The sequence below is a fragment of the Neolamprologus brichardi genome, chromosome 17, assembly GCF_056152115.1.
Source record: "Neolamprologus brichardi isolate AB-2024 chromosome 17, ASM5615211v1, whole genome shotgun sequence".
Lineage (NCBI taxonomy): Eukaryota > Metazoa > Chordata > Actinopteri > Cichliformes > Cichlidae > Neolamprologus > Neolamprologus brichardi.
In genome coordinates this window covers 5539396-5552699 of record NC_142120.1, presented here as the reverse complement: position 1 = coordinate 5552699, position 13304 = coordinate 5539396, and the positions used below count along the sequence as shown (strand labels likewise).

The 13304-nt window shown below is 40.6% G+C and overlaps 1 protein-coding gene across 3 annotated transcripts in view; it reads right to left on the bottom strand.

Annotated features, from left to right (window-relative positions):
- The window catches only part of tbc1d22a (TBC1 domain family, member 22a), a 172056-nt gene that overhangs the window by 53635 nt on the left and 105117 nt on the right, over positions 1-13304 (bottom strand). For all 3 annotated transcript variants that reach the window (XM_087830307.1, XM_006780559.3, XM_006780558.3), the window contains one exon: positions 1559-1634. In XM_087830307.1, the coding sequence (XP_087686433.1) occupies positions 1559-1634 (76 nt within the window). The remainder of the gene's footprint in view (positions 1-1558; positions 1635-13304) is intronic.

Genomic DNA, 13304 nt, shown 5'->3' with positions numbered 1-13304 from the left:
AGCGGCTGACAGGGCGGTGGGACGGCACCAAGGTTAGCCGGGAACATGACCATTGTACAAAAGCCTGCTTTGATAAGCCCTTGTTTTGCACAATGCATTGTGGGGCTGCTGCAAACCTCGCACGAGTTTTAAGTGACAAAGTTTGGATGGAAAACTATTTCAAACCAGGTGACATGTGTACTGTTTGGACAAAATGGAAAAGACAATGGGACCAGAGAGGGAAAAGTAGCTTTGCTAATTAACACCGAGTTGAGAGCGTGTGTGAAATGTCACTGAGCTGCGTATGAGTACACTCGGTGTGCATACATTAACTTCCAGGCCTCAGCAGGCCTCTGGTTTGTGCTATTAGTCACTAGCACGTACGCGTTTCCAGACAGCCGAGTGGAATGAAAATTAGCGAGAGACAATTCTCATGTCATGTCATTAGAAAGTGACAATAAGCCTGGAAGAATTAAGGTGTGAAACCAAATGTAACTTGCTGGTGTGTAATATATACAGTTCTTTTAAAAAACAAAGAGTTTAAGTGTTAACTCAAAGTTGGGGGGTGGGCTCATTAAGGGCATGCTGAGTTATTTTTGCTTTCTCTCTTTATTCATTTTACATTTGCGGTGCCTTGCAGAGTGTCAAATCAGTCCAATTACTCCCACTTCCACCTCCTCTCTGCAACAAGCAGATATTTATATGCATACAGTAAAGTCCTACTAGGGTACTTGAAGTTAATGACTTGGTTAATGTTATTAGAGGGGGAAAGCAGAACCAATATACTCAATAGGCTTAATATATAAAATGTACATAAATATACAAAGTTAGGATTTCCCTGGCTGGACTGGAAACGGCTTCTAGATAAGAACAATACATTTCCAAAAGCAAACAAACAAGAAAAACAGATGAAAACACATAATAAACAACATTTTCTTCATATTCTCCCTCCATTTTCCCCAAGCAGAAACTTCTGGAGCTGAACACTTGAATGCAAGAAACTGCAGGTCCTCCAATGGCCCCTGGAGGCTGGTTCCTAATGTTAAAAGGCTGGCCTCGAGCTTGAAAACAGGATGTTTACAGCTTGGTACCAGAATAAAGATGGCTTACTGTGAGGTCCAGATGGTCCCATAAGTTTGTGCTTTGGTGTTGGTGAATTCAATTATCATAATGTATGTTTTGTTTTTTTTAATTAGCAGGTGTTTATGTCCAGTCTGTGGCTGTAACTTGCTAACTGAGATAACATCTTACCCTCACTCTGAAAAATGATCAGGTCCAGGCTATAATGCTAATGATAAGGCTTCAAAAATGTCGCTCGATCAGTCCTTTATATGCTGACTTTTACAAAGAAAAATAGAATGATTGTGGAACACACTCTATTTATTTCTTGTGTTTTACATGAAAATGTTAAATGTAAAAAAGGTGGGTAATATAGGAAGCAATGGAAAGGAAAATAACTTCAGAAAATCAAGACCAGGTAAGTAGAAATTAAATCGGAACAGAAGAGCAGTGAACAGAAAGTACTTTATGGATGGGTGAGTGAATGAATGGACGGATGGAAGCCAGGCAGATGACTCACCATCAATCCTGCTGACTAGCTCCTCTAGGGCCTTGACTTTTTTCTGGATGCCTGGCTGAGCAAATGTATAGTTGTCCTGAGGAATAGAAGAAAAAGCACACAGTCAAAATGGCCCAAGGCTCATAAAGCAACAGTAAAAGTACCTTTAAATAGTTGGTCTTTAATAGGTTTGTTGGTACTTATGCATTTCGCTTACTCCCCAAGAAAATGAATGCAAGAACAAAACAGCCTTCAAACACTATGTATAAATCATCACAAGGAACCGGGAAAAAGGAGTGCGAAGGTCAGACTGGCAAGTGGATAAAAGTCCTGTGAACCTGAAGTGACTAGATAACAACAAAGTACAGGGGAAAGGGAATAAAAGCACAAGCTAAGGAGATCAAGCAGATATTTTATTACAGGAATATTTGTCATATTTCGCTGTAATTTGCTCGACAAGCCGTGAAATTGATCCCTCATTGAGAAAACTAATGCCGTTTGATTCACATTGATGTTTCGCAGCTATTTGGCCCGAGCGTCTGTGTATCACAGCGCACAGTGAAAGGGTCTGAAATTTTCCGTTTAGTCTTTCAGAATATTTTTTTATAAAGTGCTGCAGCTTTTAGAAATTTTGAGTGTTTGCCAGAGCCTATTTCACACCTCACACAAAGCCTAAGTCATTTTTAAACTGTAAATAAAGAAATGGGCAACCTAACTAATATTGCCATAACAAAACATTTGCAGCTCCAACCTTGCAGGCAAAGTAAAAGGCTGATTACAAATGAGGTTCTTAGAAAGGGAGATCAGGCTTGAATGGGTCAAATTTGTTGTGCATGTACTTATCGCCAAGGTCTTCATGTCATGTATTATATCCTTTAAAGATTTCCTGTGCCACATCTCGACTAAATAAATCCAGTTTTAAAATTCGATGATAGAAGAGGTGGTTTTATAAAGCTGCAAGTAAAACCAAAACTCAAGAGATCCATAAGCCTGCAAAGCTCTAAATGGACTTTCAAGTATTGTCATGTGCTCAAAAAAAGGCTACATAATAAGAAGTGATTATTTTACTGTTTCCATTGACGCTCTGACTCATAACATTGATCTTATTTTATTAATTTTGGCTAATGATCAAAAGCTATGGTGTCATAAGGAAATGAAGAGAATTTGGAAATGCTTCTTTAAGTAGCTAGCTCTTAATGTGACAAAAATAACAGAGTTATTGTATAAAATTTTATTCATTATGTGTTCCTTTGTAGTCAATCAGCTCTAGCAAAGAACAGGCACTGAGGAGAGTTCAAGTTCATATTACATATAGGTGTAGCATAACCGTGGTAGCTAGTAAAAAGTAGCTGCGCTATATAGTTTAAAAGGTGTAGCCTAATCATGCTAGCTAGCAAAAAGTAGCCTCAGTTTGCAGCTGGAGGTGTAAAACAACCATGCTCGATACAGTGATAAAAAGTAGTTGCATATATAGTTTTGGAAATGCAGCATAACCACGCAGGTTAATAAAAAGTAGCATTGCTATATAGTTTTAAAAATGTAACATAATCATGCTAGCTAGCAAAAAGTAGCCTCAGTATGCAGCTGGAGGTGTAACACAACCATGCTCGATACAGTGATAAAAAGTAGTTGCATATATAGTTTTGGAAATGCAGCATAACCACGCAGGTTAATAAAAAGTAGCATTGCTATATAGTTTTAAAAATGTAACATAATCATGCTAGCTAGCAAAAAGTAGCCTCAGTATGCAGTTGGAGGTGTAACACAACCACGCTCGATAGAGTGATAAAAAGTAGCATTGCTATATAGTTTTAAAAATGTAACATAATCATGCTAGCTAGCAAAAAGTAGCCTCAGTATGCAGTTGGAGGTGTAACACAACCATGCTCGATAGAGTGATAAAAAGTAGTTGCATATATAGTTTTAAAAATGTAACATAATCATGCTAGCTAGCAAAGGTAGCCTCACTGTGTAATGTTGCAGAGAGGCCAACTTAGGCAGAAAAAATAAATAAATAAAACTTTTTCGGTTATTAAATAAAGTAAGCAAGTGTTTAAAAAATAAAAATTAAAAAATACATGCTGCCTTTAAACATAAGCCATATTTGCCCGTCAAACATTCTCTTTACAAGGTGCAGCAAGTCACTAGCTGTTTGCTGATAGATTAAACGTGTGTGTGTGTATATTATGGCTTTTATTATAAAGTTGAATAAAATGACAACAGAGGGCAGTGTAAGTTGAACTTGCAGAATACAATCCATGTGTGAAACAGCACATAAGCATTTTGCGTGTGTGTGCGTGTACGTCCAAACACACACACAAAACGAGGATTACATTTCCTTGAGGGGTCATTTCAGTGTGGTCTGAGAACAGCTGATGTGGCAAACCATCCCACAGAAAGAGAGAGGGAGAGAGAAAATGAGACGGAGAAAGGGGGATAAAGGTGGGCAAGAGAAGTCATTTAGCAATAAACAGCTTCAGTTGTCCTTCAGGCACAGCAGAACTGAGGCACTCGTGTCCTCCTGAGTCCATCAGTGGCAGGCAGAGTAAAAACTGCATTCCTTCCTCCTACAGTTTATTTTTCTCTTTATCCCTTAGTCGCCATCCTACCACCCTTTCACCACTTTATAGTCCCCGAATGCAACTTTTACTATTCTTAGCATACCTCTACACAAATGTTTTTAGTCCACAGCTTTATTCCTTAGCTGTAAAAAACATTAAATATATGCTCCCATATTTTTCAAAACCCAAGCTCCCAGTTCACCAGAGCCCAACTGATATTGACACCAATATTTAGTGATTTAAAAAAAATAAATTTAAAAAATCCTATTTTTCCTTTCAGATGCATAAAGAATAAACAGATTCACCTAACGTTTGCTATGCATAGGGATTTATGAACCTTATGGAGTTCAAATGCAACAATGTGACATTTCATTTTTAAAAAATAATCACGTTTTATTGTCACAACAAATTGCAGATTACTGCAATCAGTTGCGTTTGCAGCATTTCAAACATGTTTTCAATAGGGAAACTGCAGAGTGACCTCTGTAGGACAAACTGTGTAACATCATCACCTATCTCTTAACTTTCTTAACACGCCCTTATGAATGGTGATAGAATATACTGACAAATATCCAATATTGGCCGACTTATCAGCCCCATCGACAGTCGAGCTCTATAGTTCAGTGTTTTATTTCCTATGAACATGGGTATAGTAACGCATTTTTTGTTCATTTGTAGTCAACTATGAAACATAGTGGTGTATGCACTTTTGGTCAGAAAATCCAGTTTGCATGTTCTCTTGGCGTCTGCGTGGGTTCTCTACGGGTACTCCAGCTTCCTCCTCCCACAGTCCAAAAACATGGGGTTAGGTTAATTGGCAATTCTAAATTGCACGCAGGTGTGAAAGTGAGCGTGAATGGTTGTCTGTCTGTACGTGTTAGCCCTGTGACAGACTGGTGACCTGTCCAGGCTGACTCTCACCTTCTGGGATCCACCCTCACAACTCAGAAGAAAATGGATGAAAAGTAAATTCATTTAGTAGTTTTGGAAACAGCTACATTAAAGCACAGCTGCCAGCAGTGTCCCTGATTATCCCTGACAATTAACTGTATTTCTCACAGTTACGATATCCCGACACTTGGTATCATCTCACCTTCCTGCTCTTCCTTCTACACTCTCTCTAAAATGTTGTCCAACGTCCTCTATTCTACTTTTCCATTCACTATCTAAACCACCTTTCAACTTTGCTTTATTTTTTCCTCATTTACATTTGTTCATTGCCTCCATTTTCTGTCCCGAGTCTCTCCGGCTCTCTTTTTCTACCACCCCAGTGTTAATGCGGTTACGTGCTAAGCAAGTGTGAGGGCCAGTACAAGTAATTACATTTGCATTATTGAAGCTGCTGGCTTTAATCAACTCCCTGTGCCTTGTCCCCTCTCTTGCTCTCCATTTCTCCCTCTTCTTCTTTGTTTTAAAGTCCTATTGTCACACCACCAGTTCTTTTTCCCAGTGTTGTTTCAACCTCATCAGACTTCTATGTTTGCTTCACATTTTTCCTATTTCATGTGTCTGACTGCTTTACTTTTTTGCTCATCCACACCATCTTCTCCATGTTTGTCGGTCCCAATCTTCAAATGGCAACTTTGAAAATGATTGCTTGTGCTGAACACTAAATCTGCTTGTGTTAAAGGTATGACTCATTTAAGTGCATCGGGCGCACTCAGGTATTTCTGATTGTTTCCCTTTACATTTTCATGCCCGTCTCCTTTCTTTCATTCTTTTTTTAAAAAAAAACATATTTCCAGAGGTAAATTATTTGTCATACATAAGGCACTTTTCTCTCCGGCTGAACAGACAAACCTAGGGCAACAGGCAATTTTAACTCAATTACATTTCTTCTATTTTTCTTGTGCAAATGACTTGAATATATTTCCTTTCTCATAAAACATCGAGCGAACTACATTTTTCTTCCCTCCACTTTCTATCACATACTCTTTATGTCTGTGTTTGCTAGCTTGCAGTTTTCTTGTAGCTTACTCTTGGTGTTGGAGCACTGCTGCAGTTCTGCCTGACTGCACACAATAGCATAAAAAAGGCAGCAGAAAGGATATGTGTTTTTCTTATTCTCAATCTTTTAATCTTTCATAGTTTTATCAAAATTGACCTTTGAATGAGTTTTTTTTTTAATAATGTCACATTATCAGTGACCTAAGACCCTTTCTTTAATGTATCCCTCCCTCTACTTTGTTTCCTTTGTTCTCATTTGTTAGTCCCTGTTTTTTCTTTAGTCAGAATATTATTTTAAATTTTACCTCCAAATCTTTTTTTTTGTTTTGGCTACTCAAATATGGCAAAAAATAATAACTGTAATTACAATTACTTTAAATTACATTATAGTATTACATTTAACTGTGGATTAATTGGAGCTTCAAACAGAAATCCGCTAACCAGAACATCAGTTAAGTTCATCTGGCTCACAATCCATCACAATTCATAGAGTTTTGCAAAAAACAACCAAAAAACCCAAACACAAACACACATACACACACACACACGACCTTGACCTGAGCACAGTTTGTATGAGGACCCATTAGGTGATCATTTTATGAGGACTAGCGACATGAACTGTGAACAGATGGAAAGACGACAGATGCCTCTGCATGGCATGAGATCGTCGGACCTTCAGCCAAATGAGCTGAAAAACAAACAAATAACTGGGGAAAAAATGCAGTGGGTTCTTTTTATTGGTTTGTTTGTTGGGTTTTTTGAGGGGGGAGGGTCATAAAACAGACAGAGGTCTTGCCTTACCCAAACTTACGAAACCTTCACTTTCAGTTTTTATTTCCTCTTGTCCAGGATTCTCATAGTGCGGCCTGGGGAAAAGTAACATTTACTAAAAAGTAAATCATAAACTGGCTTCTTAATGTGACACTTGACCTTTAAACTTGGCTGTAGAGACACAAAAAAAAAGACGCCTTTTCTTACATCTTAGTTCGATCTACGCTAAATGGGCGACCGTGGCTCGGGGGTTGTGACGCGCATCTGTAACCGGAAGGCCGCTGGTTCGATCCCCGGGCTCTCTGTCCTGGTCGTTGTGTCCTTGGGCAAGACACTTTACCCTACTGCCTACTGGTGTTGGCCAGAGGGGCCGATGGCGCGATATGGCAGCCTCGCTTCTGTCAGTCTGCCCCAGGGCAGCTGTGGCTACAACTGTAGCTGCCTCCACCAGTGTGTGAATGTGAGAGTGAATGAATAGGGGCATTGTAAAGCGCTTTGGGTGCCTTGAAAAGCGCTATATAAATCCAATCCATTATTATTATTATAAACAATGAATGAATATGAGCTGTACGGGAGGAAAAAAAGCGCACCGGTTTAAAGAACCGGGATGCACTAGATTGATAGCACAATGCAAAAAGTTGAATGTCATTTTGAAAACAAACGCTGCGCAATAATGGTTTCATCTCGATTGTCCCATTTTCATAAGCGATTGACGCTGAAATCATAATTGAAAATACAATTCGATTAATCGCCCACAACGACTAGAAGTCATTTCCTCTCCCGCCTTATGTTCTCCATTTCGCCGTCTATTTTCATCACTTTGGTGGTGTTAATGAGGCTAGACTTGACTAAGTGTTCTGAATAACCTATTATGTCTCCTCTGCTTTGCTTGTTCCCTGGTGTTTCATTTTGTTCCATGCTGTTCTGCATTTTACTTTGTGACTAATTGTACTGGAGTCAGATCTATCTTTTTCTTCCCTCAAACATATCTGTGATGAGAATAAGATACTTTTTTACAATATGCTCACATTTTCTTCTCTTTTTAGCATTTTGGCCTCTTTCACTTCTTCTCCTCTTTTCCTATAGCTTGTTGCCTCACCTCCTCCCAGTTTCAATCCCTCTCCAATTCTCGTCTTCACTTAAATCTTTTTTTATATTTGTCCCCTTTGCTACTTTCTTTCTTTTTATTCCCATCCTTCTTCCACTCACTTCCTGTCTTTGTCAAATCCAATATGTCAGATGTTTGATCAGCTGAGGCAACACGAGGAAATCAACTCTCACCCTTTTATTATTCATGCATTCTCTTCCTCCCTCTCCATCTGTCCATTCACCACATCTGACCCAGCAACTTAGCGGAACTGCTCCGGTCTGCCCCTCATAAACAGACGGACGTGCGTCACACAAACATAAAGTGTCTTGTTTTTCTCTTTCTCGGGTGTCAACAGCCTCCCGTTCTCTCTTCCTTTGTTCACTGTGTTGCTCGCTCTCAGTCAGCCGAATCAATAGCTCCCCTTCACCTCACAGTCCATTCTATTAGACTCAACAATGGCTCCATGCTGGACTAAGATTGCCTCCTTTTGTGGCACCGGATGTCTATCAGCAAGTTGGACAGAACCAACGTTGCAAGGGTGAGGAGGAGGAGGAGGAGGAAAAGAGAGAGATGACAGGTCAAGATAAAGGGTGGAAAATAATGGACACAATGTCGCAGAGAAGACTGAAGGACAAGCCAATGATCCATCATTCTGGTACCAGAACGAGAAAGGAGAGAGAGAGAGAGAAATGATGATTGTAGTAAGGTGGAGACCGCAGCTGTTCAAAGTTACAGGAGGACCGCGCTGATTTTATTCTGCTGATTTTTTACGCTGCTTTCATCTTGGCCTTGATTGTGAGAGCGGTAAGCTCAGACGTGTACTGGCAGTGCAACAAGGAAGGTCATCTAAAAATCTGAGGTGCAGCAGTGCAGTTCAATAAAGACATTAATGTTATTTTTTTTATTTTGAGAATTTCCTGCGATGGTTAAGGAGCATCAAATGCTCATTAACCATATTACTGTGCTAGTCACAGAGCCATTGTGCAGCACCTGCACATCACTAAAAAAAACACCCAAAAGACATGCCACGCTAAAAGAGCAGCTTTGATGGCTCAGAGTGTGAGTGAGACTGTCTTCAAACTGAGAGACTACGTGTTTTGAGTAACTTTTTAATGCAGGATATGAGATGGGACCTGATTCCTAAGGAGGGCTATGATTGCATCAAGCCCTCTACGTCCACTTCAAGGTTTTTGGATTAGAGCAGTGGCCCACTTGTATTAATGTTTGTCACCTTAAAGTATATACATAAACATTAGCAATCAGAATTAATGACACACCCTTTCACACACTACAATAGGATACAGTCATTTGTAATGAGCCCCTCTATAAAAGTAGATGCAGAAATACTTTGTCAAAAAAAAGCCTAAGTCTGCAAACGTTCACCGTTTCTGGCTTCTTAGATTCTAGCAAATCTTGCTAGCATTTGCTCATTAACACTAAAGGAGCTGTGATTAATAGCAGGGGTTTCATGTTAATGGATAACTTGTCATATATGACCAATTTTTACACAAATGAGATGGTTATGAATCCCTATAGAGAAGGATTTATTATCTGGGAAGCACAGATTTTCATACCAAGCTTTGCTGTGCCAATCCATTCAGGACTTGTTTTAGACCTGCTGCTGTTGCTGCAAGAAAAGTCATGAAAATTTCAGTAAAAACCAAATGTGAACCCAGGCTCACAGTAAAGAGGAAGTCTGGGATTCCTCCTCCCAGCATCATGGATATTTATACTAAAATGAATGGCAGTCCACCAGACAGTTTAAGATGTTTTAGACTTGACTGAGATCCATCTTTAATGTCATACTTTATGCTGGCTCTGAACACTTTCTTTGATTTTTTTATTCGTCTGAATTTAGTCTTTGATCAAATGGTTTTGGATAATTGCCAGCTGCCAATTTTAAACTTCTTGTAGAAGTTCCTTCTTTTTAGTCAATACTTAGAGTTTCAGAAGTCTGGATGTCTAATGACTAAAGGAAAATATCAATTTATACAGTTCTGAAATCAAAGTATAAAGAGATATATGGACAGAACCCCCCACCCACCCCACCCAACAAGACAGGTTATATAAAAACAACATTTCATCTTCTTTTATATTGTGTTAGTCTGAAGTACAAATCTGCTTTTTCTACATCTTATAAATCTGTATCTGGTAACAGACAAAGAAATGAGACTATTACAAACCTTGTGAACTTAAATGACCAGCATCTACATCTGAACCCATTTCCTTAATTACCTAAAACTATTAACAGAAACCACATTTCTCACTTATGTAACTTCTAAGAAATAAAGTCATTGAAGAAAGTAGACCGTAACCTGGTCTGTCCATGTCTCTTGCACAATTCAGCTCAACATAGAAGCGAACAATAAGAGCTATTGCAACAAAAAGTGTTACTTAAAATACCTGTACTTGATCCTGATGATTTAGCTAATTACAGACTCATTCATAGCCTTCCTTTAACACAAGAACCCACAAAAAAAGTTGTTGCAAATCACTTATGTGATCGTTTACAGATGAATGGTTTATTTAGAGAGTTTGAGTAAGGATTAAAAGTTTATTGTAGCATAGAGACAGCACTAAAGAAGGTTACTAATGATCTTTTAATAGCTTCAAACAAACTGTCCTGTGCTTGTCTGGCTAGACCTCAGAGAAACATTAGATACTACTGATTGCAAAGGTTTAATACAGAAGCTATAACACATGAGTGGGATTAAAGGATATGCACAGTGCTGTGTGTGCTATATTAGAAAGTTACGAATGGTGTTCCACAGGGCTGTGTGCTAGGACCACTTCTATTTATGTTATTTAAAAACTAACAAACAAAAAACAAACCACACCGCATAAATTTCCGCTGCTATCCAGATGATACCAAGCTGCATTTATCAATAAAGCTGGTAGGCAAACATCAATAGCCTGACAGCAAGGAATATTGATTTGATTATATAGCAAACGATTGCTATATAATCACTTGTATTACTTCAATTAAGTCTTTAAAAAAGGACACTAAATAGAATGCAAACTCATTCCTTTGTTCAACAACTTTGCAAGAGTTTAATAAGTTAACACTCTTCTATATAAAAGTAAATGTCAGACCACATTACGACCACACAGAGGCAAAGAATAAAAACTATCTTGTAACAACTGAGCTGAACTATATTTAGCTGTAAATAAACAATTGTTGTAGAAAAGCACTGGATGCAGGGATGATGGGCAAAAACCAGCATGTGCTGGATCAGCTCTGATCTGTGGTGGCCTGAACTCGTCACTTACAAGACCTAAAGAGTTCACGGCTAATGTCTTAGCTCCGGATACCATAGGACATGTGGCTTAGACGTCTTGTAGATTCCAAGGTTCAGCAGGTCAGAGCTGTTTTGGCAGCACAAGAAGAACCAGCAGCATATTAGGCAGGGGTGGTTATAAGGTACTCGCTTATCAGTGAACTCTGACACTGCCTCAGTGTAGGAGCTGGCTTTATATGCCCCCTAATATGATCAACACTGCTCGTCTCCCTGCTAACAAGGTTCTCATCCAGCATCCACCATCCTTATTACATAATTTTTATCCATCCACTCTTTCTGTGTCTGATTTTTCAGTTGCAGTCTGTCTCCTCACCCCTTCTCCTCAGCAGCTGTTACCACCTCCTTTTCCACTGACCCATCACATAAACAAGTTCAGCTAATTTGATACTACTTAATCTGTCAAAGAATAACAGATGAAGCAGGACAAGAACGTATAACTGAAAATTATTTAAAAAAATAAAAGCAGGTGAATGTGTTCAATCGAAGTTGTCCTCCAACAGTGGCTACATACACAGGCTCATTAAAAAAGCTTAGGAAACACACAACACACAAACATTCTGTCAAGCATCACACACACACAAACACACCAGCTGGCGGATCACTCCTTGTGTGTGTGTGTAGGTGTTGCACTGAGTGACAGCCCAGGTTGACGGTAGGAGACCCTTGGGGAAACCAGAACAGGACATGGCGTCTGGTTTGGTCTGGCTACCGTCTGCTACACGTCATTCCTCGGACCCCTGTTCTCACTCTGGGGAGACCCCCATCTTTACTGCGACCGTGGAAACAGATGGTTGCCTTGACAATGAACGAACACATTACGATTGGATCGTGCACCAAAGGATGAGTTGGAGGCAGCTCATGCACAGTAGTAAGCGAGGGAGCGTTTGACCGTTTAATATTTTTGTATTTGGGGTCCGGAATGTGGGGCCTCCCTGCTGCTGCGGAGTCGGGGCGGTCTGCTTCTCCCCACCGCAGGGAAAAAGGGTAACACAACCTGGGTCTGGGTGCAGTTCCCCCCTCCACGGGCAGGGGTACCTAGACCCGGTTTGTAGAGTACGCTTGGGGAGTGTGATTGTGTGTACAGCGTCTCTTTATGTCTGTCTCCACGTTGGTTAAGTGTGGAGTAAGTGTATATGAGAGCATGAGGGTGGGAATGGATGTTTGTATCTGTGTGTGCCTGTATGTCTGTGTCCATATGTCAGGTTGGGTATCAGACGCCACCTCTCTGAGGACAGCTCAGGCCCTCAAAGGTTTGGAGGCCTATCTCCCCCCACCACTTCCCCTGCCGGGGGCGGACTCCCTCAGACATCGGTGCGTTGGTGGTTCTTTGTGTCCGGGGGTGGGCGTCCGGGTGCACACCGGCTCACTCCTTGGCGGCTGCTTATCGGGGCCTGGAGCCTGGGGCTCGCTTGGGCCACTTCGGAGGTGGGGTGCCCCCGGCCTCTCGGCCTGGGGCTCGGTCACTCAGGCACAGCTGGCTGCCGGCGGAGCTCACGGGCACGTCGCTGCAACCCCCCCTGGCTTCTGCTCCGTGGCTGCTGGGTGACCCCTCATCTGGGACTCTCCTCAGCTCTTTCTGGGACAGTGGCACGGCTGCCCCTCTGTTGGTCTTCCTTGGTCTCTTGTGTTCTGGGGGCCTCTGGATGTCTGGGGTTTTGATCTCCTCCATACCTGCTTCATGCCCTGGAGGACGGGGCAGTGGCCCCCCACACCCTCTAGCAGATCATTACATGAGGGAACCTTTTAAGAAAACAAGCGCGTCCATGCTCACAGGTGTACACACGGGTGATCACACACACAAACTACACCCTTTTTGGCTCCTACCTCAATGCACACTGTGCTGTCGATCTTACGTGCTGCACAATAATGTTTAATATTTAGTATTTACTGTCATATTCCCATATATCATTGTGATGTTGTTTATTGTATTACTCTCGTTTTCTTCTGCTTGTTTTCTTTTTTCTTTCTCAACAGGTGATCCAGGTGATCGATACATGTATTTTTTTTTTTTTTTTTTTTTTTTTGCTTATTCTGTTTTTTGTTTTTTGCCCTTCTCCCCCGTCCCTCTTCTCAACTGTTTTTCTTTCCCTCTTTCTTTC